The sequence below is a fragment of the Cyprinodon tularosa genome, unplaced genomic scaffold (genome assembly GCF_016077235.1).
Source record: "Cyprinodon tularosa strain WSP-4 unplaced genomic scaffold, ASM1607723v1 ctg540, whole genome shotgun sequence".
Classification (NCBI taxonomy): Eukaryota; Metazoa; Chordata; class Actinopteri; order Cyprinodontiformes; family Cyprinodontidae; genus Cyprinodon; species Cyprinodon tularosa.
In genome coordinates this window covers 1154687-1181421 of record NW_024039275.1, presented here as the reverse complement: position 1 = coordinate 1181421, position 26735 = coordinate 1154687, and the positions used below count along the sequence as shown (strand labels likewise).

Genomic DNA, 26735 nt, shown 5'->3' with positions numbered 1-26735 from the left:
GGATTATATAGCGATTTATCTTTCTGCCATATAACACAGCCCTAACTTTAGGTAGTTAGACTGCTACTAAAAATCCTATCCTATCCTTTATTTATTAAAGCCTTTATGATGTTTTTAATATACATACTGATGCTACTCGCATATCTTAGATTTAGTGAGACATTATCCTATTTGTCACAGTGGTGTATGTCATGAGAGGTACAAGACAAGTTTGTTGCCAAATTTATTTATCCACTGTAACGTCCCACTGAGATATATCCTATGCTCTGGAGGCACAGACTAAACCTGGTCTCTGAAAGTCATACATTTTAATCTACATAGACGATTAAACTTAAGTCATTGTAAGGTAGTGTGCTGCAGGGAAAACCAGTAAGCTGGAAAAGAAATTGTGGAGAGAAGAAACCAATGTTCCAGACGAACAAATTGGGCTAAATGAAGCCTCTGAAATAATTGGATTTAAACGGTGCCATATGGAGAACACGGATAAAAATGAAAAAAAAAAGCAGTGAGCTGACATTGGATTTATTTTCCAATCTCCATGTCATGCATTTGATAGGTGATTGGATGAAAACATGATGGATCTTTAGCTCACCTAATCAGATCTGTACAGTGATGCAGAAAAGCACTCGAGTTTTACTTGGTGAAGAGAATGATGGCATAAAACACGCAGCTTCCCCTGAGTGGCTAGACAATGCTGTAAAATCTGTGAACTCTATGAAAATATATCTGTTAAACTTTTTCATTAAGGACTTTTTCTTACCTTACTATATTTTACGATAAAAAAACACTGTTAAATCTGCCAGTTGAGAAATAATAAAAAAATGATCACACCATCTCTGCTAAATTCAAAACAAACGACGCACAGAGTGAAATCTCCATCTCTATCAGCTTAGGTTTCTTTGTCATAGAAAAAAAACCCATTTACTCCTACCAAATTAACCTTGAAGGACAAAAAGCCTTCATGTCTTAAGCATAACAGCTATGCGATTCCCTTACTTCGAGTCCTTCTTCACGCCTCATTGTCGCTCTCACCTTTCTTCCTCTGCTTCGCTTCCCTGATAACTCTGGTAGCTCACTCTTATCTCCATCTCCCTCCATAATGTTTTACCTCCCATACTCCCACGTATTAAACAAAAAGCTGGAGACAATATGCTGGCTGCTTTACACAATGACACCTCTGTGAACCCTGCCATATATCTGTTTTGTGAAGAAGCATGTTACATAAGGCCACAAACCTTTTAGATTTATAAGTTCCCTTGTTTAGATGAAAATGTCAGATGCAATATAACTGAAATAATCCAAGCCTTGAGCTATGAAACAATTTGTTAAAATGCAAAACCAAACTATGAAGAACTCATGTTTTAGATGATTAAAGATCCATTGGATTTGGATGGAGAAACCAACAACTAGATAAGACGGCCTTGTGTTTGTTAAACGAAATGTTTAGGTTGAAAATTTTTAAGCTTTAAAATATATTTACCAATCAGTATTTAGTCAGTTGCTATATTGATTGTATTCTGAAATTAAACAGGACCTTTTTTTGTATAACTAAGGGCTTTCCCTGTTTGGCATGCAAAATTAAGAAGCTTGATGCGGACACCGCTGTGGTGTCTGGCCAAACTGCCTTCTGTTGAAAGGACAACACTCCATGCATGGAAAGAAGCTTTCTTTACTTGACATCAGTGGTGTCCATCTATTCCTTTGACTAGCTTATTATCCCGGCAGTATTTCTGATGACTGGCAGGGCATAGGTGTTGATTGCCAAAATCTTGTTCTTGCCATTCAGCTATTTCTTTAGGACTTAAGGGAGGATTAGACTTCTGCAACCGCACACATCAAATGTCGCTTGGGTCTGGTACAGAACCAGTTTGGCTTGCATGCTTCTGCACCGTCGGTCTGGAATTCTAGGGACGCACAGCAGTTTACCGCCAAAGCGCAAGGGGGAGCCCATTAGAGAACTTCGGCGGATAGTCACAAGAACTTCAGTGGCGCCGGCGGGAGTGTTTATTTTCCAAAACAACAATGGCGCCTCTGCAAGATATCACGGTCACAGAGATGGATCTAGAGTTGCTAGACGTTGAAGAGGATATATTTATTTATAGAATTTGTCTGAGGCATCGTACAAATGGTTGTACTTCCAAACCTCCTTGTTTAACCTTTCGTCGTAGTTGTCCATTGTTCCTCGGTTTTTAAAAATGGCGCGCCCCGGCACCAAATCAAGAAGGACAACCACAGAGACAGTCGGAAAGGCTACCAAGGACCAATTACAGCTGCTTTTTGTCTGCAGACTTCCGCTTGAGGTCTGCGCGGGTTTTGGACCGTCCAACGCATAGTCAGGATTTTCTGGAGGTGCGCAACGACGGTTGCAGAACCTCTGTACGGGGGGGAGTGGTCATGCACAGAGACAGATTCGACGGTTGCAGAGGCTATGCATCGAAGCATAGATTATCCTTTACCTTCCTCTCTGTAGATCCTTGGTGGTTCCAGTTTTCCTGGCAGTGTTTTCACAGTTTGCCCGTGTGTGTGTGTGTGTGTGTGTGTGTGTGTGTGTGTGTGTGTGTGTGTGTGTGTGTGTGTGTGTGTGTGTGTGTGTGTGTGTGTGTATTAATACATATAGATATACGAGTGTGTGTCAAGAGATTTTTTTATGTTTAAACTTTTTGGAATTATTATGTATCATGTTTCCAAAACTAATCCTCTACAGACTTTTCTTTGAATTTTTGCCAAATACCTTTCTTTAAGTTCATGAACTGCCAGGATCTTTGGCACAGACTTCCATGATTCAAAAGCAGATATACTGCAATCACTTTGATTACAATAGGTTATCTGCCAACATTTCAACACAGGGAAAAAAAGTCAAACATATATCCTTAGAGGAAAAAGTAAGGTAGGTGAGTTCATAAAAACAGAGAAGCCAAACTATAAAAAAAAAAAAAAAAAAAAAAAGAAATCAACTTCAAGAATACATAATGGGTGTTTGACTGCCATTAGTCGTTACATGAAACAAAATAAAAATAATAAAATAAAATAAAACGTATATGTCTATTCATCTTAACCTCAGCCATTATAAATATCCAAGGACTAAATCTGCTACACATTAAGGCTGCTGTCATTTTATTTTCCCTCACCAATCAGTTATAATCTTTATTATTTGTAAACCTCTGAACTGCACATACCAGTTTTAGACAATTCCAATTTCTATAGCTTGAATTTCTTTAAGATAATTATTCTTTTTTTTTTTAGAACTTCTGTTGCAAATGTTTACTTAATTGTTCATAAAAAAGTATAAGTTACATCATAATCATACAATGTAAGGCAGATTTTTTTTTCTCATACTCAAAACAAAGAGCAAGTGATTTAAAGTTTACACCTTATGCCAACTTTAACATTTCATTTTATTTAGTAAAAGTTAGTAAAAGCAGTCTCAATGTATCCTCCCTCCCTTAACCTGGCAAGCTAGATCAATCAATTAGGGACTGCTCCTACAGTATAAGGACCGTTTGGAGAAAAGATAAAATAATCTTTGTCCCCCTACAGTAAGACTTGCTGCCATCAAGGCCATCAAAGGCTGTTCCGTTTTTCTCTCTCACAATCTGGATGAAATGCAGACATCTGGACATAATAAGAAACATTTCTACTTTTAAATAGCTTCTTACGTCTCTGTGTTTTAGTCTCATGCACATTTCTAAAAACAAACAGTTAACTTTATCTCTCAGCTTCACCAGAGAGTGATGCAGTTACTGCAAACTCGCAATATTTCAGAGTGTTTTTGCTGATCAACAGGATTATTGAGTTTTTCACCGTCTGGTCAAAAGAAAACACAATTTGATTTTCAACAACTGTGGTGTCTAGGCATCATTAAGGCAAACTGATACACTAGTGTGCATATTTCACCATGAAATGGATAACCTACATGTGTTCATGCAGTAATAGAAACTGCATCGACACAGTTCTATTAGGTTTCCAACCAAAAGTAGCCAAAAAGTCTAGAAGGATTCTGTTTGGCTTAAACATGACACCAAATCCTGTCTACAGACATAAAAAAAGCCCAGAAAAGTGCTACAGTTTCCACCCATTTGGAAATATCTACAGTATTTCAGAGCTTGTATGGTCGCTTTATTCATTTGAATGTTCCTGCAAGAGTATTGGAAGGAAAATCTCTTATCTGATGACAGATAGATAAATGTCTTCATATCCGATGTCTGTAAACCTTTCCAGCAACACCCTGATGAAAGTCCCCTGCTGAAGGCTGGCCAGGAAATTAGGTCATAATGAAGAAAATAATGCCTAATGATCCCATTGGAAGTTATTCAGTAGTAAATAATGAAGCCTCCTAGTATTTCAATGTAAAGGTTGACTGAAAATTTCCAATAAAGTATGGTAAGCATGGTAGAAATCATTGACAGACATTTCTCTTGTTATAAATAGTATCATCGTTGCTGCTTTAAAATTCAGGGGAGGCAACAGCAGAGAGAAACCAGATGAAGCAGCAGCTTGGAGGTCAAAATTTAGCTATACCTTCAGTGGGGTTGATAGCTGCTGGTAAGCTCTCCCATGGGAGGGTCCAAGCAGGGCGAGGATGAGGAGAGAAGACTGCCTCGATGCCATTTTCCTGCAAGAAATATACACGGAGACAAAATATCATTAAAAATGTATGTGGTCCAAACAGCTCTGTGGAGAAGCTCCATAAAATCGGTGTTAATAAAAATGTTAATCAACATTCATGATTTACTTTGCATTGCTATACATTGTTGTTTCAAGCATTAATCTCTGAAATTATTTTATTGCTTCATACATTTAAGACTCATTGCCTTGACTTCAATACAGAAAACTTAAAAGTCCCTACTGGATACTAAGGTGGGTATTAATACAGCAAGTTGGAAGTAAAGGTGAATGGACCACAACATCATGACAGTAGGCTAGCAAATAAATACTGATATTGTAGTAATAACAATACGTGTGCAGCCTTAAAGGTATAGTGGAGGACATTCTTTTTCCGGATGAATCATCAAAATAAGTGGTCCTCCTAATTGTCAGTCATTCTCAAATTGCAAATCTTTTGGAAAGTAAGCTTGTATGAGTGATGCAAACAGCAACTTTTAAACAGAGCATGCACAAGGAGAAATTGGCTCATACATGCTCGTACACTGCCCCCTGTCCTTATTTAATAAGGACAGGGGGCAGTACACTACATACCCACCAGACTTTGTTTAAAAAGAGAAGAAATGATTTAGGTCACACCCCAAAAATGGCTTTGCACATATTTATGATAATGATGGGAACAGAATTAATAGAATAAAGGGTGTCCAATGTGTGCTTTGGGGGCAATTTGCAGCCCTTGAAAAAATTTAAGGGGCCCCTGATCACAATTCAAAATTATGTTCAAGCAGCATCGTCTAAAATATGAAAATGTATTAGCTTTATTTGAGACATGAAATAATTACTTAGGTCAATAATACAGCACTTGTAGGGAATAAATGCTCAGAGAAAGTGAAAGTGTCCCGTACCACTGGAAAATAACAGCTGCACATTTCATAAGTACATTAAAATTATAGTCTTGCAGTTTTTTCAATTGGGTTTTATTTTTAACATCTTAGATTTGCTTTGTTCTCAAATTAAATTGAAGAATCTAAGTCGTGTTTATAATGCAGATCACATTAGGGCCCCAACTAATGATTAATTTGCAAACTGATCAATCTGTCGATTGTTTTTACTTAAGGAGGCTGAATACAGCATATTGACAGACAAAAAAAGCTTACCGGTATCTTAAATGAAAAATGTTTTCTTTTCTTTTTTTACAATTTTGGTATAATTACTGTTCTACGTGGGTTGCTCTGAAAACTAAAATTGTGTTTTACAGTCTCTAAATTCCAGTTAACAATTACTAAATTAGTTGATTATTGCAATAATCGATTAATCTGATTAATTGTTTTAACCCTAGATTACATATATTGTTTCATTTATAAATGCAATTATATAGTGTGTAAGTAGCATGTAGATATACATATGATTAAAGGTAAATACTGTACTATTTGACCCATTTAATAGTTTCTTTCAACAGCTCCCATTTATTGTTTTGAGTTAAATGTTTTCTCTGTTTAAAACTAAATCCATATGAAAAAATAAAAACATCGTTGTGTCTGTAGCGACTCCTTCCTGCTGCCCCCCTCACTTTTTATATGTTAAATATAATTGCTTAATAGAAATCTTATTTAGTTCATTTTTAAGAGAAAAAAAATTCAATTTAAAGCCAACTTTAGCTGTTAGTTTGGAGTGACAGATGCTGTTGTGCGAGTCACAGAATTTTCCCTCCCACCCAGTTCACTTAAACTGAAGTGAGAAAGTAATGAGTCACTTAGTGCATGGACTAGATCCAGCTCATTTACACAGATGATTTGAACCTTTGAACAAATCAGAAATTACACAAAAAGAAACTTATCCTTAACATTTTAAAAATTACATAACACATATCAATTATTTAAATATTTAAATGCATTTATAGCTTAAAAGTTGCCCATGAACTACAGCTTTAATGTGGTGTTACTGGTGTTTGTGACTGCATAGTAAAGAAGGTTCTTTGCTCAGGTTTTTCTCATCGTGTGTCTATAATACACCACAGACATGCATCTATTGGATCTATAGGAATTAAATGTGTTGGATTGCATCGCTCAAATGAATTAATTACTCAATGATATTATAATTTACTGAGATGCACCCACATTGATTACCTGATAACAACCAAGTTAGAGCTTTTCTGTAGAGGAAGTTTGGAGCTTTCAGGTGTGTGTTAAAACCATGCAGAGAGGAGAGACAGCAGCAGTGATCCCAGAGAATAACAACTGCTGCTGTCCATCAATCTGCCGACTTTAAAGCCAAGCCCAGACAATGTGCAGTCCTTCTTTCTGCAGCAAGATAAGGCTACTGACAAGTGGAAAATATTTACCACTCTAGCCCAATTCCCAGGAGTGGGCATACCAAGTTCAAGCAAAGAGCAGAATACAGTTCCCCAATAATCTGTAGAATAAAATCTAGATTGTAAGGACAAAAATAAAGAAATCTCAAACAAGAGATTTCCCTTTTTAAGATGGTAGGTTTAAGCTGTTATAGCTGTGTCGCTACAAACCAATAGGAGGGGAACAATTCTTTTTTTAATAGAAAAATCCAAAGTGAAATTATCTGAGCTAATTCTGCAGCCAGAGGATATGCATACATTTCAAACTTGGGTACACCATAAATGCTCTGTCCAGTGGTTAGAGGTTAATTTAAACTATGACACCAAAGTACTGATCCCAAACACAGCAGCTGTAAGAAAGTAATTGAAATGAGAATATAAGAAGTTGGACAATAAATGTCTGCAAATCTCTTCTTTGTAGAAAGAAAGGTGGAAATTTTCTCGATAAGCCCGTACTGAAACTGCTTGGTTGAAGTTGCTGATACATAAATGTGCTCTAAAAACTAATGGATCAAATGTATTAGTCGCTGCTTCAATGCCTTAGCTTTCTGCCAGTAGTTGAAAATAAATTATTTCTAAAAACACCCGAGGATGCAGAACCTATATTTGAACTATTGAGAAATAGACCTTTTTACTGCCTTTTTGGTTTGAATGCGGAATATAAATATTATAACTCAAGTAAATAGGATGTCATATCTATCATAAAATAAATCACTAATGATTAAAGAGGAAGAAATCATTGAAATAGAGTAATAGACTGAGCAACCCTTTTTAGATGCACTCCACAGTTTGCATGACTGGGAAATCGGAGCTGGTTAATGAGCTCAAACATGCCTCAAAGCTTTCTAAAAGAACTCTTTTTTTTTTTTTTTGGTAAAAGCAAAAACAAAAACATCCCAAAAATAACAGGAAGCTCTTTGGAGCATTAGCAGATTAATGTGGGCCAACACAGAATGGCAGCATTAGCACAAAACAGCAGCTTCAACAGTGGCAGTATAATTAAAGCAAAGGGGAGTTTTAAGGACACCTGCGTACTTATAGGCTCTCGGGCTGGAAGTACTGGTTTAACTCTTCAGGCAACCATTTACCACATTACCCTCCCAGCTACCGTGCTGCTCCAACCCATTAGCAGCACTCCTCTGCTCTCTGGAGCATTTTTTGCATCAGCTTTCAGAAAGTTATCCTACTGAGCTGGAAAACAAGAGCAACGTTGTGCTACACATTTGACTGAAAATCCTTTTTACTAATAATAATAATAATATCATGCCAACATATTTATCTACAATTACTATTGAAAATAGGCAATAGTAATAAGTTTAACGATAATGTAGTCATAAATACTTCAGCTGTCCCGATCCGATCAAAAATATAACACTGGAGTCCTGCACATAAGAATTTTAGAGGATTACTAGAACAATTGGTGAATGGCTAAGAAAAGGATTTTATCTGATAAAAAGAGGTCTGATCATTTTAGTCAATGTTTTGGAGTTGAAAAAGCAGTGTGACTGCTTTACTTTTCCATTGTGTCTTACTTCCTGTCAGACAGACTAAGACCAAGACCTGGCCTCTGTCAGATTCAAGAAGTTATTATTGGTGCTGAAAATGTTTTAGAGCTTAAATCCTTTTTCAATTCCTTTTCTTTTCTTAGGATTTCTTTTCTAGGTCTTTTCTTGACCTGCCAATGAACTGCAAATGGGAATCTCCACAAGCTCCAGGAATATTTCTTCAGAAAACAACATGGCTACAACTGATCTGATGGTGGACCACCAGACTCAAGAGTGTTTATACCAGAACCCGTACTAATAATCCTCAGAAAAACTAACAGCCAGATTTATAAACACAAAGCAGTCTGTGAGCAGACACAAAACTCCAACTTCAATTTCGGTTCTAATAAGATCTCAGTTTCATTAGTGTTATCGAAACTGTTCTTTTTATCTCACCACTTTACACCTTATTAGATTAATTTTCCCAAATTGGATGTGCTTTACTCTACTACTCATGACCTTCCCTCAGATTTCTCCATGGGTCTGAGCGACTTTGACCTTCATCTGACATGGTCAGCGTGGCCCATTACAAGTCATGCAGTTCTTATTGCTACACAAATTAAAACACTTGTCTTTTGTGTTCAATCATATGTGATCCAGTATGTTTTTTTAGGGTTATTTGGTACAATCCATCATATAGTGTATATATGTGAATATAATAGTTATACCACTACCTTAACGTTGTTCCTTACCTCCTACACTTTAATGTAAAAGACAATCCACCTGTATATAAGCCATCCTGATTATACATATGACACCGCAAATCTCTGTGTTACTCCCTTGTATTTTTAATTTTTTTATTTATTAGTTTTATTTAGTTTTTCATACATGTACACTTGCACCTTAATCTTTATTTATCTTGATATACTGTATATACCTTGATATACTGTATATATATTGATTATTTTTAATGCACCTTTTTCCTCCTTGTTTGTTCTTTAATTACTATGCCAATATGTGACCAGGAAATTTCTCCGCTGTGAGATCAATAAAGCTCATCTAATCTAATCTAATGTTTAAATTATACACCACAACTTTTTAAATACAGTCAAAACTCAAAGGTTACCAATCAACCTGATTCGGTTAGACCAGTTCTGTCGGAAAGAACAGCCCCAAAGTCAATGGGATGTGATATGTAATTAAACTAAATAACATCCAGATGAAGGTAAAATTCTTTATCAGAAAAATCTAAATAACTGTCTTCTGGTGTTTAATAATATATATCTCTCCTTTCTTGCGATCCTAAAACAGAAAAAGTTTAAAAAGACTTTGAAGCCATTTTTAAAGAAAACTTGCTACCAAATCACTATTTTAGGCAAAGAAAGTAAGTTTCTCCACGTGTCCGCTGAAACACACCGCCTGCCTCTGTAATCCCTGTTTTTGAACAACAGCTTCCCTTTGGGACCAATTACTACTGAAATAACATTTCCGCAGTGTTTAAATCAGCCAGCTCCTTTTACTGGTTTAAAATTGTTTTCTGGATAATTCCAGTTCTTGCATTTAAGCCTTCTGTTAGATCTTAGTGGAAAGTGAACACTCTGCTTTCTGGGTTTGTCTGTGTTTTGTGTTTCTTTGCACCTCATTGCGGCCAGTTTGACTGATGCGCATCGGTTGGTGTTAACTCATATGAGAAAAGCAGAAATTGACAGAGTTTATGAGCCATTTGTTATGTGGATAACAGAGAGAGAAAGAGAGAGAGAGAGATCGATTGCCAAACCTTATTTCCTCCACACAGTCACAGGATCCACATGCATTGGCCAAGAAAGCACAACAGCTGCACTCCAGACAAAACAGTGGCGACACGTAGCCATCGTTCTAATCCCTCTAAGCAGAGAGTGAATGGTGGATATTGTGTCTATGCATGCAGACATTCCTCTCAGTTTTAAAGTCTGATCTCAACTCGGAATAAAAATTCATTTGTTCACATCTGGGCCTGACTTAAATTTCATCCACCGACATTGCAATTTAGAGAAGCACTCCATCCTGACCACCCAGCGCACTCAGCCTCATCCAACCCCCCTGTCCCACACACTAACACATTTCTACTTATTTTTTTCTACCCTCCCAGCTCCTGTCACTCAAAAAAAAGAAAAAAAAAGTCACAGTTTTAGTAAACCAGACCCAACAGGAAGTCTAAGAAATATCTCCAGACAAATCGGCTAGAGCGGCGCTGGGAGGTGGCAGCAGGAGGATGAAGAGACTAACAGCTCACTGAGGAGAATTTGGGGGGGTTGAGGGGGGGCAACAGATCTGCTTATCTCCTGCAGGAAAAGCTTGTTGAAATATGTAGCAGGTGAGAACTGGGAGGAAGATACAGAGCGAGGTGCATTCAGGTTCAAGTGTGTCAAAAACTGAGATTGCAAAAAAAAAAAAAAAACACTTAATCTCTGCAGATTTTCAGGCTTTTAATCTTTAAACCAATAATATACATGGGGGGGGGGGGTGCTCATTGTTTAGTTTATTATTTATTTAGTTTATTTATTGTGGTTGTGGGCATGAGGTAATTTTCTTTTTTGTGTCAGTATCAGTTTTTATAGAGAGCTTGATGCTAAATAAGCTCAATCTTCCCCAAATGATGCTCAATCTGACCAAATGAAACACCTGTTATTAAAATTAGCAGAGTTCACCCGCTATTTATGTTTTCAGGGACTTCTTTCAAAGCATGCCTTTATACTAACAGGTCACAGCACAGATAGAATCTACTTGCACTTTTTGGAAACTTTGTGATCCTAACATGGTTTTTCTGCAGTTCTCCAACTGGAAGCTTTAAAGATTTTTATTTTATTTTATTTTGTACCTCCCGCACGAGCCTCCGCGCTCTGCCTGTAGGTAAGATAAACAATTTAGCTGGTACAATAAGTTCTTATGTTGTTACTGTAAAGGAATGGAAAGACTCAAATGTTAGAAATGTATATCGTCCCACTGCTTAAATATTATCACTCTGTGAGGTGCAACAACTGACACAAAGAGCAGCCATGAATCATCTGATGCTATTTAACAACCACCAAGTGAGCCTGCAAATAATTTCTCGGTGTCCTGAGAGGGAAATGGGGGGAGTGAGCCACTTAAACATCCTGTCAGGCGTAAAAGTCAAAACATTTTGGAGTTGCAGAAGCAAAGCCCGCAGATGTTCAGCGTAGAAAAGGTAATTATTTACTTTGAGTTTAGTCATTGTTGGCCTTGGACCACCGACGAAGTGACAGTCCGGCGTCGCCTCCTGGTTCTCCTCTGCAGGCTGCAGATCATCAAGGTGCTTCTGTTGTGACACCCTGGGGGGACTGGATGAGGGAACCTGGACCTGAGACAGAAGGAGTCCACAATCCTTGGCACCTCGATGGACCCCGGGTACTTCCTGAACACGGCTGTACCAGCGCAGCAGACGGGGGAGGTGATGTAGAGTGTCTGGTGCATGGGCCTGGATGGAACACTATTAAAAAAGAAAAAAAGAAGAGATATTGATTGAATGAATCGACTGATCCGTCGTGTCTATTGAGGCGAGAGGTCCGGTTCCACTAGAAGTCACTCATCACACCTCTGTACAAACAAACAAACTCAGAGGGGGGGTAGGCCAAAGACACAAACTGAGAGAGACATGATAACAGAGGCTGCAGTTGACTGTGTGTGACAGACAGATGACACAGGGGACACAGGACGAGTGAGAAGGAGCCGGCGGGGACAGCGTGCTTTGTGGGCAGAGACGGTCGTTAAAAGGAGACACGCTCCGCTGAGTGTGAAACTGGAAACCAGTGGAGCACAGCTGACTGCTAAAAGCCTCGAGGTGAGGACTTCAGCTGGTTCCCACACCAGACGGACAGTTGGAGACAGCTGAGGTGTCAAAACACAAAGGTTTGGACTAAGTTTTCTGCCTGACAGCAACATTATTAATTAAAATGTCCCGTCTGGCACTGCCAAACAATGAGCAGGAAATTCTGAATGTCTGAGAAGTTAGAACTTTATACTTTTGTAAAAATGACAAAATAGCAGTAAGCAAAAAAAGTTTAAACAACAGCAGGAAATCCTGCAACTGATAAAAATGACTATGTTAGGTTGATCTGACAGAGCAAAGTGATACATCATTTTGAATTGAAAATGGGTGCAACTTTACTAGGCAAATACAAATCTGAAAAGTGTGGCCTGAATTTGCACCCTAAACGACATATAGTGCAACTAACAGCCTCCACAGGATTCTATATTAACATAGATGTTTAGATGGTGACAGAGATCTAAACTGAATTATTTATTTTATCCCTACATCTAAAAACATTATGCTCAGCAAAAACCCATCAGACTAAACATACAGTTCTACTGCAAAATAAAGCAGCAAGAGCCTCATGTTGTGAGAAATGTTTGTTTTTTACCCAAAGAAAAGAAGAAAACCAGTCAAAGTTGATAAATGGAGCTAAACACAGGACCACAAACAACTGAGGTGGAGCCGTTTTACAAAGAGTGGGCTAAACATTTTTAATCGGTGCTGCTAACTTTACCAGGAGGAGCGAGTCTTCCAAGTCAATGACTCTATTACTTTCAACTGGTTTTATACAAATCTAACCAATCTGATTGAATAGTTCTGTAAAGTGCCCAGAGATGAAATCATACGTAAATTGGAGTTTTATAAATAAACTAGTGGTTGGCCATTATCGGCAATATAAAAAACATTGCCGTTAAACTTTTCTCAAAGTTTGGTTGGAAGCTAGGTCTATACTAAGTAAACTATGATGATTTTCACCTTAATATTTTAGTGCGGATGTATGTATATCTGCAAGAACAAATCAGTCTTCCAACCTGTAGGCGTACTGTGAAATTACCACATTGAACGTGACGTTCCTATATGTATTCAGCTATAAACCCCCAGGTTTGCTTAATGGAACATTTATTTTTAAATAAATGAAAAACTCTACAAACTAAAGCTCCTTGTGCAATGCATAATTAGTTTACTGCAGGAGTTCTTCCAGTCTCAAGTACCACCTAAACCAAAGCATCTCTTAGCCAATGCAGAAGAAGAAGATGAGAAGTTCACTTTAGGTAGGCTATGTTATGGAATTTAAAATTTCATTTTACCACGACGCCAGGAACAATTACCTAAACATTACGTTTGCTTTTTGATGATTGCTTTGGTGAATGCAGGTAAAGTGGGACGGTTTTTGAAATTGTAGCTTCTGTGCTATTTATTTTACCTATATCATTTCTAGAGCTATAGTTTCATAAGATACATTTTTTTAATTTTTAAAATCTAGAATTTTAATGTAGATAAATTCAAATATTATAGTGAGATTGATAAAAATCTATGCCCACCACTAAAATGAACTGAATTGAACTGAATTAAAGTTTGTGCTCTGGGATTTGCAGAGTTATGGGTCCTTTTGCACGGCACATCCAACACGTCCGTCTTGGATATCAGAGATTATAGAATAACTTGGGGGGTTTAATCAAAGCGGTTTCAAATGGTTTATATCAAAACATTAAATTGTCATATTCGCACTCGTCAGCTCCTGCTTCATATGGGACCGGGCCAGCAGTCTCAGCAGAACCCTCCTCCAGTTCTGCCGGGGGAAGCCTGAGGCACTCATAGACCAGCCCCCCAGCAAAATGATGGAATTCCCAGGAGGGGTACTATCCAACAAACACCCCCAGGGACACTAAGAAAGACTGTTACTCCGTAATGCTATGCCAAAAAAACAAAAAAACAGCCATAGACCTACACACTACCCAGAAGCGAAAGGATGCGACCCTCTCAAACCCCGGGCTAAACTCCAACGCGAGACAGCCAAGCTCGGGGGATGAAAGCAGTTCCACCCCCACCCTCTGTCTCTCCCAGCGGGCCACTCCAGAGTAGCAGAGAGTCAAGCGTCTCTCATGTAGCTGGATTCCAGAGCCCACGCTATGCTATGCCGGTATCCCTCCACCTCCCACAAGCTCAGGCTCTAATATTCCACATCCCCAAAGCCAATCTCAGCCACCGCGGACTGGGTGGCCTCCGCCTCTGACTGCCACCCAATCCTATTTGCAATGGAAGATGATACTGTGACTAAAACATTGCTATTTATTATTTTTGTATTATTATGGCGATATAAATTATGAATAACTCACATTTTCCATATTTTTTTTTTATCCATTAATTTTTCCTGATCTAATGTAACAGGTACTCTTCCTGAGATTTTGGATCTCAGCCAATAAACTGTGACTCAAGCGTGGGCATCAGTTCTGCTGAAACTCTCATCAGATGTGCATAAAAATGCTATATGCATGCAGAATTAGCATGCATGGCATCCTATCTAATATAGAAATGCTCTTATGCCATTGCACTTGTACACATAATGATAATGTGGTTCTTTAGATATATTGTGCAGCACTACTACTGAAATACATAAAGCTTCTCAGAATTCTGTGCATGCTTTGGAAGTAAAATCAACCCCTGTTTCAATTACTTTAAATGCAAACTATGAAGAGGAGATCATTACGGGATAATGAATATTCAGCATTTGTGAGCTTCAGGTCTCGACGTTCTGATTGCGTTTGAAGTTTTGGGGCCAGCATAAGAACCTGCTAAGAGGATCTGTCGAGGAGAGAAATATGCTCTCAGAAGAAATGCTTTCCAGCCTCCTGCATTTGAATAGAATCCCTCCCATACGGCGTTATCACTTTCTTCCAGGTGGGCCAGGACCAACTGTTAAAGCCAAAATGTGGCAGGTCTAAGGCAGTGAGTCACCTTGAGTCAACTTCTTCAACCTGAATGTGTCTGAGAGGAAGCTGCTGACCCTAACCGCAGCGTCAAAAACCAAATGTCCACCGTTCTTCCACTACTCATCACCATAAAGATGTCAGAGAGACTTTAAATGTGGCGCACGTGGCAATATGTAAACGACAACATGAGTTCTGGCTGAAAGCAGTGGATGTTTTGTGGCAAATGTAATAGGAAATATTGTGTGTGTCTGTGTAAAAGGGGTGAATGAGAAATGATTTTAAAGCATGACAAGTGTGGATTATAAACTCAAATAAAAGGTGTTGCTCCAACTAAACCGCCACTAAACAAAGTCTGTTATTACATTAAAGCTAGTTGGTTAATTGCAGTAACAATAGTATGAACTTAGCTTATCATATGTATTTATTGAACTACAATATGCAATTATCTAAATAAAGCCCTTATTAATAAATTAGAATTGCTCACGGCAGTAATAAATCATTTATTTCATCCTGCAGGAAGGCCTTACCAGATAGTGATGAATGCAGGGCAGCAGCACCACATCAGTCAGGGTGAAGTAGAGTCCCTCAGCAAACACATGCTCAAGTTCAGGAAGATCTGTCGTCTTCACTTTCCTGATCTCAGAGTTCTCTCTAGTGGCTCCTGCTGGAACTGAATCCACAGCCAGTTTGGCCAGAGCCGCCCTGAGCTCCAGTCCTTCAGAGACCTGAGACGAGTCCAACTCAGGTTTCTCTTGGCTGTTCTCTTCCATCCGCTTTTGCTCTTGAAGTTTCTGTCTGCGGATTTTGTCGTCATTGTGAACTTTGACGGGCTCAGCAAGTTGTTGCTCCAGGGTGAGGATAGCAGGAGGCAGCTGCTGGGCCTGCTTAGTGGGATTCAGGAGGTGCTCCTCGACTGCAGACGGGATTCCCAGTTCACACAGCCTGGTCCATTTGCTCACCTGAGAGGAAGATCACGTCAACGGTCAATAAAATATTATTCATAGAGTAACTGACACACCAAGAGACTAAAGTGCCTGACTGATTTATAATAGACAAAAATAAATAGATAAAATGAAACATTAGAACTGTAAATATAGTCATTTCTTTATATTACTGTTTGTTGTTTTTCAAGGCTGCACTTTATAAAAATGAAATTGTCTAGAGAGCTGTTCTAAATGAAATTTCTTTTTGTTAACACTTGTCTATACAAAATGACAAAATAAATCTGTCTCAGTCTAAAGCCATGAAATAAGAAACGAAATACAATATGTACAGTAAAACTACAGTGAGGAAAATAAGTATTTGAACATATTTTGCAAGTTATCCCAATTAGAAATCATGGAGGGGTCTGAAATTTTCACCGTAGGAATATCTTCACTGTGAGAGACATTAAAATAAAATCCAGATATTACAATGTATGAGTATGATTTTGAACTAGTATTTGATCACCTGACAAAATCAATGTTACTATTTGCTTACAGTAGCCTTTGTTTGCAATTACAGAGGTTAAATGTTTCCTGTAGTTTTTCACCAGGTTTGCACACACTGCAGGAGGGATTTTGGCCCACTCCTCCACACAGATCTTCTCTAGATCAGTCAGGTTTCTGGGCGGTAGCTGAGAAACAAGGAGTTCGAGCTCCCTCCAAAGATTCTCTATTGGGATTAGGTCTGGAGACTGGCTGGGTCACGCCAGAACCTTGATATGCTTCTTCCAGAACCCCTCCTCGGTTATCTTGGCTGTGCGCTTTAGGTCATCCTTATGTTGGAAGACTGAGCCTGTACCCATCTTCAATGCTCTAACTAAGGGAAGAAGGCTATGGTCATTCTGTTCACCACAAATTCAGACCCCTCCATTATTTTTAAGTGGGAGAACTTGCAAATTGGCAGGGTGTTCAAATACTTATTTTACTCACCTTATCACCTTAAACTTTAAAGGAATACGACCAGTTAAAAACAATAAAATCCTCCTGATGCTTCATATTTCCTGGAATTACAAGCCACATTTTAAATATTATGATTCTATAAAAGAAGTTTTAAAATTATTTCACAACCTTACATGATTTACAAATATCTTTTTTTTTTTTTTTTTATCCTACAATTTGATTTCTTGGATTTTTTTTTTCCTCATTTCGTCTCTCTTAGTTGAAGTGTACCTATGATGAAAATTACAGACCCCTCTCATTAGTCTAAGTAGGAGAACTTGCACAATCAGTGGCTGACTAAATACTTTTTGGCCCCACTATATATGAAAATAAACATATAATTAAAGCAAAAGCATCTATATGTCGATCCCAGTCTTCCAGAGAGGCTGTCCCTGCATGTTTCAGATGCTCTTCATCCTGTGGGAATCAAATGGCTCAGCAGATTCAGCTTCTTTTAAATGAGGTGTGTTGGTCAACAGATATAAGAGCTGATGAAACTCTTCAACCACAAATGCTACATGACACAATAGATGGACAAAGTATGACACATGCAAAATGTATTTTTGTTGCCTTTTGAACAAAACGCGCACTGAGATGTCTTTAGATGTCAGTGACTTATCTACTTTATCCTGATCAATCTGTGATTTTGTTTTACTGCTCACCTCTGCACATGCCTTCAGGCAGGTTTTCTTGAACCCCAGCAGAGCCTGCACGTCATTCCTGCAGGGGTCATCCTCGATGGTTCTAGTGATGATGTTCCTGAGGACCACTGCCAGCCCAGCTCTGCAGAGCCGTCCACTCTCATCTACGGAAGCCGGGAGGCGGCAGCTCCTCACCAGCCGAGGCAGATGCTCCGGGGTGAGGAGTTCTGACCCACTGAGAGACCCTGGGAGCTGAGCCTTGAGAGACTCGGAGCAGCCTTTGTTGCGGCTGTCGCTGCGCACAAGGAAAACTTTAAAAGACTTGGTCTCGCAGTAAGACAGCAGGAAGAGGGCAATGGAGGTGTGCATGGGCAGATGAGGCTCCTCATGGGAGCAAACCTCCAAATAGAGACACGAACGCTGCTGCTCTGCTACAGAGTGTTTCATTTTAAAAAGAGGAAACACTGAGGAGTAACATGAAAGATAATTGGAATTAATAAAATGTAATTTGTGAACCAAAATAGCAGACTGTATTCACATGGCATCCGTATTACTTACAAACACTAGAAACACATGGCTGTTTACAGTTGCTTCTTCTTCTTCCTCCTCTGGGCACACCTGAAATTACTCTAGAGAGCCATCTGCTGGCTGCAGTTTGCATTAAAATGTGACAGGAATCAGTGTTAAACATTTTTTGCTCAGATGCAAACTCCAGCTCTCTTACACTAACCACAATCACCAACATTAAATGAAATAAAGCCTTGAATTCTTTTCACGCTCTGTTTCATGAGTTTTCATATTCAAGAGTTTCTTTGAAATAAAATGTATTTATTTTGACCTTTTTGAAAGGTTTAAAATCGATCGAGTTTTTCCAGAATTGCTTGAGCAACTAAATTTAGTTTTCTCATAAACTAAATCTATAATCATTAAAATTATCATAAGTAAAAGTTCTAAAAATAAAAATACTCCTGAAGTTTTAACATAATCATTTTACTATAACCAATAAGTGAGAACTTCTGGCGGTTGGCAACAAACATTTAGTAGCATTTCCGCCACTTACTGGTATGGAGTGTAGTTCGTGATGGACTATCTACTTAATAAACATATATATAATTTCTAAGGAAAAAAAGAAAACAAAAAACAACAAAAAACTATATACTTATACATAACTTTGTATTCTACCCGTCTATATCAAACACACATTCACCCTTTTTACAATCAATTTCTATGAAATAATTTCATTTTCTTTAAAAATCTAATAATTATCTGTATATTTTTACTCCCCAAATTCTTCCTCAAAATGTCTAATAAATTAATCTTTTCCTGAATAAATTCAAACTCCTCATATATCTTCTCTGGCTTTCGTATTTATGACATTCCAGTATAACATGTTCTATTTTTTTCATATCACATTTGCCAGTAGTATACTTTTGAATTTTGAAAAGTGTATAATTTAGCCCTGTTTACCCAAATCGTAACCTTATTATCACTCTCTCATCCTCTCTATTTCGTCTTCCATTTCTTCTTTTTCCTACCATCTTCTGAATTTTATAAAACCATCTTCCTGTTTTTTCTTCATCCCACCTTTTTTTTTTTTTTTTTTTTGCCATTTTTCCATCAGTTTTTCTATAATAATACTCTTTCCCTCCGATTTACTTGTCTTAACTGTAAAACTAATAGGATTTTGAATTGCCCTCTTTGTCATTTTATCTGCCCTCTCGTTTCCTTCTACTCCAATATGTGCTGGAACCCACACAAATACAACAATCAAACCCATATTTTTTATTCTGAATAAATTATTAAATATTTCTAATAGAATGTCCATCCTGCTATCTGGCTGATTATATTTTAAACTTAATAACGCAGAGGTTGAATCTGAACAAATTACTTTTTTTAATGGTTTTATGTCTTCTACCCATTGTAAAGCTAATAATATTGCCAACATTTCCCTTGTTTATACTGATAATCCATCTGAAATTGTTTTTTTCCTATTTTTATATTGAATTCTGGTATTACAAAAGCTATTCCTATTTTCCTTGTTACTTTTGATGCATCTGTATAAATTTAAATATATTGATAATAATTGTCTAAATGTAACTGTACTAAACTGATACACTGCAAAAAATCTAAATCTAGATAAGTCACATTTTCTTAAAATAAGTGCATTTGTTCTTGAATTGAGGAGGTAAAAGAGACATTTTGCCAATGGAACAAGACAATTTACACTTAAAATAAAAAAAAAAAACACAATTGCATTGACTTATTTCAAGTGCATTTTATCTAATTATCTTATTTTAAGAGTAAAATTACTCATTCCATTGGCAAACTATCTCATTTACCTATCCAAATTAAGGGTTAATACACTTAATTTAAGACATTTTTACTTTTTTCTAGATCGTTTTTGCAGTGTATCTACCGTGTACAATGTATCTTGTTTCTTTTCCATTAGTGACACTTCTACTATTGCTTCTGGTAGAATCCATGGTGGTATAACTCATATTGGTGTAGTTTGAGTAATTTCTAAATTAGTCATTTTAAATAATTTTATTTTATTTTTTTCAATTTTCCATCCAAAACTTCTAATTTCTTTCTTTTCTTTTTCCCAACATGGGTTTAAAATTTCCCAAGTTGGATGATCAGAGTTATTACCTTGTAGAATTAACCAATAATTTATTTCTAGTTTTGTTCTTCTTAAATCCAATTTTTTTATGGCATTTCTCCCATTTCTACTTGCATTGCTGCTGTTAATGTGGTTTTAAATTCTCCTTATTGATGTGCATTACCGCCACCTACTGGAAGGGAGTGTGGGTCGGGCTGCTATATATAAATTAATCTTATATTCTTTCTATCAATTTCTTTTTCTTAAGGTAATTAATAAAATAAGAATAGTGACGTAGAAGTAGAAAGTTTGTCCAAAATATCTTGTATATTTATTTGCAAATTGTTTTACTAAGGGAGAACAACTTTTACCATAAACTGTCACATATGGTTCCGACCATGTGTACTCCGGACATATTAGACAGTTGCACCAAAACGATAGTTGCTTGCTGCGGTGGAGGAAACGCCGCTCATCTTCCGTTGTTCTCAAACTGAAAGCGTTCCGATCACATTAAAGAGAAGCACATTAGGGTCAGGTAAGGCTGTTTAAAGACAATTATGCTGAAATCAGAAAGGTTTGTTTGAGCGTCGTTTTAATAATGAAGGTAACTTTAGCTCTCAGGGTTCCTGCGCTCTTTTCAGCGTCACACAACAAATATAAGCTGTAGAAACAAAGACAACTGGCTGAGTTTTGAGAGATCTTTGGCAACGAAAAAGGAGGGGTTAGTAATGCTAGTTTAATAATCTAATATCACGTGGTTTTAATGTGTACATCCAAGTCTTGCTAAAATATATATTTCCTCTCATTATTTTTTTTTGAATTGACAGTTTTTCTAATTAAAATGCGACTTTCAGCATTGATGATCAGGTCTATGACCCCTCCCTCCCCCTGTTTTTTATTTTGTTTCTTCTATTATATATAATTTTTTATTGATTTCTTGGGTGGCTTTATTTATACTAATTTATAGTAATCATAGTTTAATTAGATCCTTGTTCTCAACTATTCCAGTTGCACAATATTTTATATATATATTGTTAAGAACTCTTACCCAGTGTGAAAAGGATGTGCACATGGACACACATCTCTACTGTAATGTGCATTGCTTCCTAATAAAAAATTATATAGGCTATATATATTTTAGTCTATGTAAAAAGTGTTTAAAAAAAAGAAGTATGCTATGTGTCATTGTTGAAAAGACACGCCCAGGTTCATTTGAAGTTCTAGCTCCACACCATAGACCCACCCCACAATTCAGACTTTTAGTTGCATCATGCTTGTGGCAATGCCTTTCTTTTTCTCTTTCTCTCATAGGGGCCAGATTAAAACATCTGTTGTTCATATTAAAAAATAATGAATCTGCTGCCGATCATTGCATTTGTATTTTCTCTTTTTTTGTGGAATTGTGTGGAAGTTTTGTATAGAGGGAAGGAACAATAAATCAGGAAAAATAACAGGAAATCAGTGTTATTAAAAAAAAAAAAAAAAAAAAAAAAACCCAGCGGCACAGTCCTGTTTAAGTTGTAAAACTGGATGCTGAGCACTTTTCATTATTCCCATTTTCACAGCCATGGCTGGACCTGTGAGCTTGGAGCTGGATCCCATCTTTCTGAAGGGACTCAGTTACCTACACTCAAAGAGTAAAGACTCGGCTGAGAAACTCAAAGCTCTGCTTGACGAGTCCCTCGCAAGAGGAAGTGACTCCTCCTACCGCTCCCTGCAGAAAGTAAGAAATACATCAGTGAAGTCCCAGTTTACACTGTGATGTCCTCTCTGCGTTTGCTCAGCATGCACCATGTTGACAGCTAATCGCCTGTGCTTTCCTTGTTTAATCCTCAGGAGGTGGAAGTGTCAAAGGTTTCCGTGTCAAAAAGTAAACAAGACTCCAAGTCGTCGGGTTCCTCTGTGGCTATCAGCGGCGGAAGCAGCAAATCCAGCTCTGAGAAGAGTAAGAAAGAGGTGGAGAAGAGGCCATCAGAGAAGGTACAGGAGACATTTTCCATTGTTAGAACAGGAAAGTTTGGCTTTACAGCAAATCTTAGATAACCGTAAAGAAATATGCTGATCCTGTATAGAGATATTCATTCTTGATCATGTTTAAAAGTCATGAAATAATTTCTGATAATAAACATAAAAGCTATGAATATTATTCTTACTAATGATGTTATTTAAAGTGGAAAATAAAACAGGGCATTAATTTAGTCAAATCTCTAAACAACTGATCTGGAAAAGCTGTGTTCAATTAAAAAAGTAGCTTCTGAGCCTGCTTGAAGTCCAGCTTAAGGTGGGATTTTCATCCAGGTGCTGCTTTAGTTCCATTTGCAGGAAATTTTAGTTTAAGGTTTTCATTAGTTTCTTCATTGTTCCTTTATTTCCTTGTTTTCTTGCTCTTCGTTTATTTATTATGCTATACGAGTGATTGTGTCTGTTGGTGCTGTGTTGTTGTTTCTAGAAACATGCATTCCTAGAGGTACCAACCGAATGGATTAATAAAGTTAATGTGAATCTTAGCTTAAGTAGAAAGTTTGGTTATGGGGTGATAATGACCTAACTTTGGTGGAGCCACGTTTTTTATAAATGAGAAAACAAAAGTAGCGTTGTAGGGTTGGGCAATTAATCAGGAAAATCAATTTAAAAAACATTAAAAAAAAAAAGTTTAATTAAAAAAACAACTATACTTTATGAAGATTTCTTTTTTTTTTTTTTTTTTTTTTTTTTTCAACAATTCCCTTGTGGGGCATCCATTGCTCAGAGTGACATCAGCTCATCACTTTTTTACAACTGATAAACCAGCTCACTGTCTAATACTAGATGTAAACATTTAGTTTGTTTTATTTTCATTGTTTGTTGTAAAACAGTGATTTATTAGCATTTTCATAGCTTGAATTTTGTTGCCCTTTAAATTAAGCTCACCTCCCAAAGGGGAAGATTGAATTAACAGCTGTGTTCTGAAAGTGATTTATGTTATTTGACACTTTTATTTTGAAACATAAGGAAGAAAAAAATCAATCTGATTTTGGAGGATTAGATTAAATGATTAAACATAAAGATTGTGTTCCCTAAATGCTCAGCCAGAGTATTTAAGTAGTATGCTATAATATGTTTAATTGTGACGTGTTGAGGAAATAGTAAATATTTTAGCTTTAGAAAATGTATTAATTGAGTAATTGAATAAAGTGCAACAGGCACGTATGTTCCCATTTTGCATGACAAGTGTAGAAGTCCGAATTTGTCTTAATCATAAATACCTGTCTTGTTATTTTCTTTTTTCTTGAATTGGAAAGCAGGTCAGGGTGGACCTCTCTGAAGTGGACCCCCCAAAAAAGCCTCGTTTGGAGAAACAGGAGAGCCGGTCCTCTCCCATCACTGTCCAGACCAGCAAAGACCTGCTCCCAAACATAAGTGACTATGATGAGACTAATGCTGATGACTTTGCCATGGAGATGGGCCTTGCTTGTGTGGTTTGCAGGTAAGCATTCTTCTTAGAAATATTCTCTAACTTATATCAGGATATTTAAAGGACATTATTGCTGTCCAGACAATAATCGTGTTCATCTTGTGTTTTTACTTTTAAAACAGACAAATGACAGTGACCATGGGAAACCAATTGGTGGAGTGCCAGGAGTGTCATAATCTCTACCACCAAGAGTGTCATAGACCACAAGTGACGGATAAAGAGGTTAACGACCCCCGCCTCGTGTGGTACTGCGCCCGCTGTACCAGGCAAATGAAACGCATGGTGAGGAAAAAAAAAAAACAGCCTTCCATGTTGGGATCCTTTCTGGTATTCAGAGCGTCTGGTGATGCATCTGTGACTAATTCATATCTATGTTGTTGTTAAGGCCCAGAAACCTCCACAAAAACCGTCCCCCGTCTCTGCGTCATCCGCGCCTGTTGTTAAGGACACTGTGGTGAAGAAGGCGGACCCCAAACTAAAAACGGATACGGCCAGCACCTTCCAGGCTTTCAAGAGAACAGAAGTGAAGGTATGTGGTTCATCCAGAAGCAGTCCTTTTTAAGAGATGCACCAATCCAGTTTTTTTGGATCCAATCCCGTTCCGATACCTGAGCTTTAGCGATTCAGCCGATGTCCTATTTTGATCCCATTCGACTGTTAATTGAATGAAACATTGTTAAAAGAACGGATACGTTCTTTTAATGGAAAGAAAATAATAGTTCCTTGTAAAATACATTGGATTGGATCTCAGATATCTGATATTAAATCACTGATATTCAATCCAGCTTATTAGTAAACATTGGAGCCAATATCTCAATCAGGTATCAGATCAGTACAACGGCACATATCGACACAACATTTTTCTCTCTGCTGTGCTTTGAGGAACCTCATTCAGCCTGTTTCACCCAATGACTTGGATAATTATTCAGTTGAAAGATTTTTATTTATAAACTCGATGTTCCACAGGCCATTAGCAGAGAAAAACCCCTCACCATCATACATCCCTCACTGTGTTTAACAATGGGCATGGGGTGCATGTAGATTTATCTGAGTCAAATAGCTGAATTACCTCCTTAGCTTATCATCACTGTGATAGGATTCCCTTTCTACCTGAATAAACTTGAATAAATTGAAAATTAACCTCACAGGTTTCTTAATTTCTTTGTAATCCTTCTGTGATGTATAATGGTACATTTGAGCACACAATGCATGTTTTGTTTAGTCGAGATTCTATGATTAAATGAACGGTACAAAAATTTATAGAATACATGTTCAAAAACCGCAAATATGAAGCTATTTTTGTAAAAAAAAAATGTTTCTTATGATTGTTAAAATTATATTTTTACTATTGTGGTTATAATGGGTTTGTATTTCAGATTAAATATTATATTATGGTATTATTCCTTCTGTTAATTTTATTTTACTAATTAATCATAAATATAAATATATTTACAACTTATAAAATTTTAGTCATTAAGAAATTAATATAAGAAAAAGAATGTTAAAGGTATTAATCAAAAAATAACAAGAAGTGGTGATGGTAGTTTTGATAGGATTTTTTCCTTTTTGTTAGTACTCTGATTGGGGCTTAATAAGCAGATTACTCGTGATTAAGCGATTATGGAATTAATCGTCAACTATTTAGTAATCGATGAATCGTTAACTGGAGTATAGAGACAGTAAAACATGCCTTTAGCTAACAGAGCAACCCATTTACAGCTATAAATATATCCGAATGGTAAAAAAATATATAAACATTCTGCATTTAAGATAAAAAGAAATATTTTTGTCTACCAATACACTCTATCCAGAACTTCTCAATTTGATAAGTTTTAGTTGGTTTAGCTGGTTTAATTTGATTAAAAAATCTTCTTTAAAGAATATTTGGCTATCCAATTCTTAATCAATTAATCAAAAAAATAAATAATGTCTATAAATAATGTCTTGTTATACAGATGTATAATAATTTCCCATGTTTATCCCTAATCGTTTTTCCTGTTGCTCCCTATTTTTTCCTGCAGACTCCGGCCACATTAGCCAACCCTACCAGCAGCAGCTCCTCCTCCCCAGGCAGCGGTCTCACAGGCTGGGCCGCCTTTGGTGCCAAAACAAGCCCGTCTGTTCCTGCTACCTCCAAACTGGCCTCTTCAGGTACAAGCGGTAGCAGCAAGACTGTGACGGCTCCTTCTGGTCAGAAACCGGTGGGTTTGTCAGGACTAGCAGGAGCCAAATCAGGACTTGGGGGAGCGAAGGTCACTGGGAGCAGCAATGGAAACGGCTCCAGCCAAGCAGCTCTGAAAACTCCTCCGCCTCTAACTCTGGGAAAGCAGGCACTGAACCGCTCATCCAGCAATGAGAGCCAAGGGAAAGGCTCCGCTTCATCCGGAGCCAGCTCACCGAGCAGCTCCCAGGCGCCGACTGGGGGGAATGGGGGGAATAACGGAGGAGGGAACGGGAACAATGGGAACGGCTCAAAGGGCGCGCCGACCTCTCAGGAGTCCCAGCTTAACGCCATGAAACGCTTGCAGATCTTTAAGAAGAAAGCAGCTCAGAAGAAACTGAAGAAATGAGTCAAGGTTTAGAGAAACGCATACAGAGGGATATATGAGGTAACAGAGAGTAAAGGTGATGCTGCAGCTTTGTGTTTGCACTTCAAAAGCTTCTGCATAAGGAGAAACCACCATCCAGCTACATACTTGAACTTTACCTTAAAGCAGCTGGATATGACACGTGCCTCCTCTCTCCTAGCAAAGCTAACCAATGAGTAAAGTGTCACTTTTTAACAACCCGGTAAATAAATCAACTCTTCTCTCAAACTGACTCCATCCGTCTCTTTGTTTAGGGTTTTTACTTCCTTCTTCCTGTTTCTAGGCTCTTAAGATCTTTAAATCCTTCCTCATTATGTTCTCTCCTCCTTTATTATGTCTCTCCTCTCTTACTCT

At 37.6% G+C, this 26735-nt stretch overlaps 2 protein-coding genes across 4 annotated transcripts; one reads left to right on the top strand and one right to left on the bottom strand.

Annotated features, from left to right (window-relative positions):
* Positions 1-4457: 4457 nt before the first annotated feature.
* Positions 4458-18362, bottom strand: LOC119796256 (glutathione S-transferase C-terminal domain-containing protein-like). The gene is made up of 5 exons (XM_038304733.1): positions 18299-18362; positions 17762-18204; positions 15705-16136; positions 11654-11923; positions 4458-4612 (listed from the first exon to the last, which is right to left on the bottom strand). Exons 2-5 carry the CDS (start codon positions 18185-18187, stop codon positions 4502-4504), a joined length of 1239 nt encoding a protein of 412 aa, XP_038160661.1. The 5' UTR covers positions 18188-18204; positions 18299-18362; the 3' UTR covers positions 4458-4501.
* A 2379-nt stretch (positions 18363-20741) lies between these two features.
* On the top strand, positions 20742-26609 carry ints12 (integrator complex subunit 12). Of its 3 annotated transcripts, none has more exons than XM_038304722.1 (7): positions 20742-20874; positions 21905-22062; positions 22176-22319; positions 23624-23805; positions 23916-24075; positions 24179-24322; positions 25815-26609. In XM_038304722.1, exons 2-7 carry the CDS (start codon positions 21907-21909, stop codon positions 26361-26363), a joined length of 1335 nt encoding a protein of 444 aa, XP_038160650.1. In that variant the 5' UTR covers positions 20742-20874; positions 21905-21906; the 3' UTR covers positions 26364-26609. The 3 variants fall into 3 exon arrangements, with proteins under 3 accessions (XP_038160650.1, XP_038160648.1, XP_038160649.1); XM_038304720.1 differs by having other exon boundaries at positions 23621-23805; XM_038304721.1 differs by lacking the exon at positions 20742-20874 and adding an exon at positions 20923-21060 and having other exon boundaries at positions 23621-23805.
* The last annotated feature ends 126 nt before the right edge of the window (positions 26610-26735 follow it).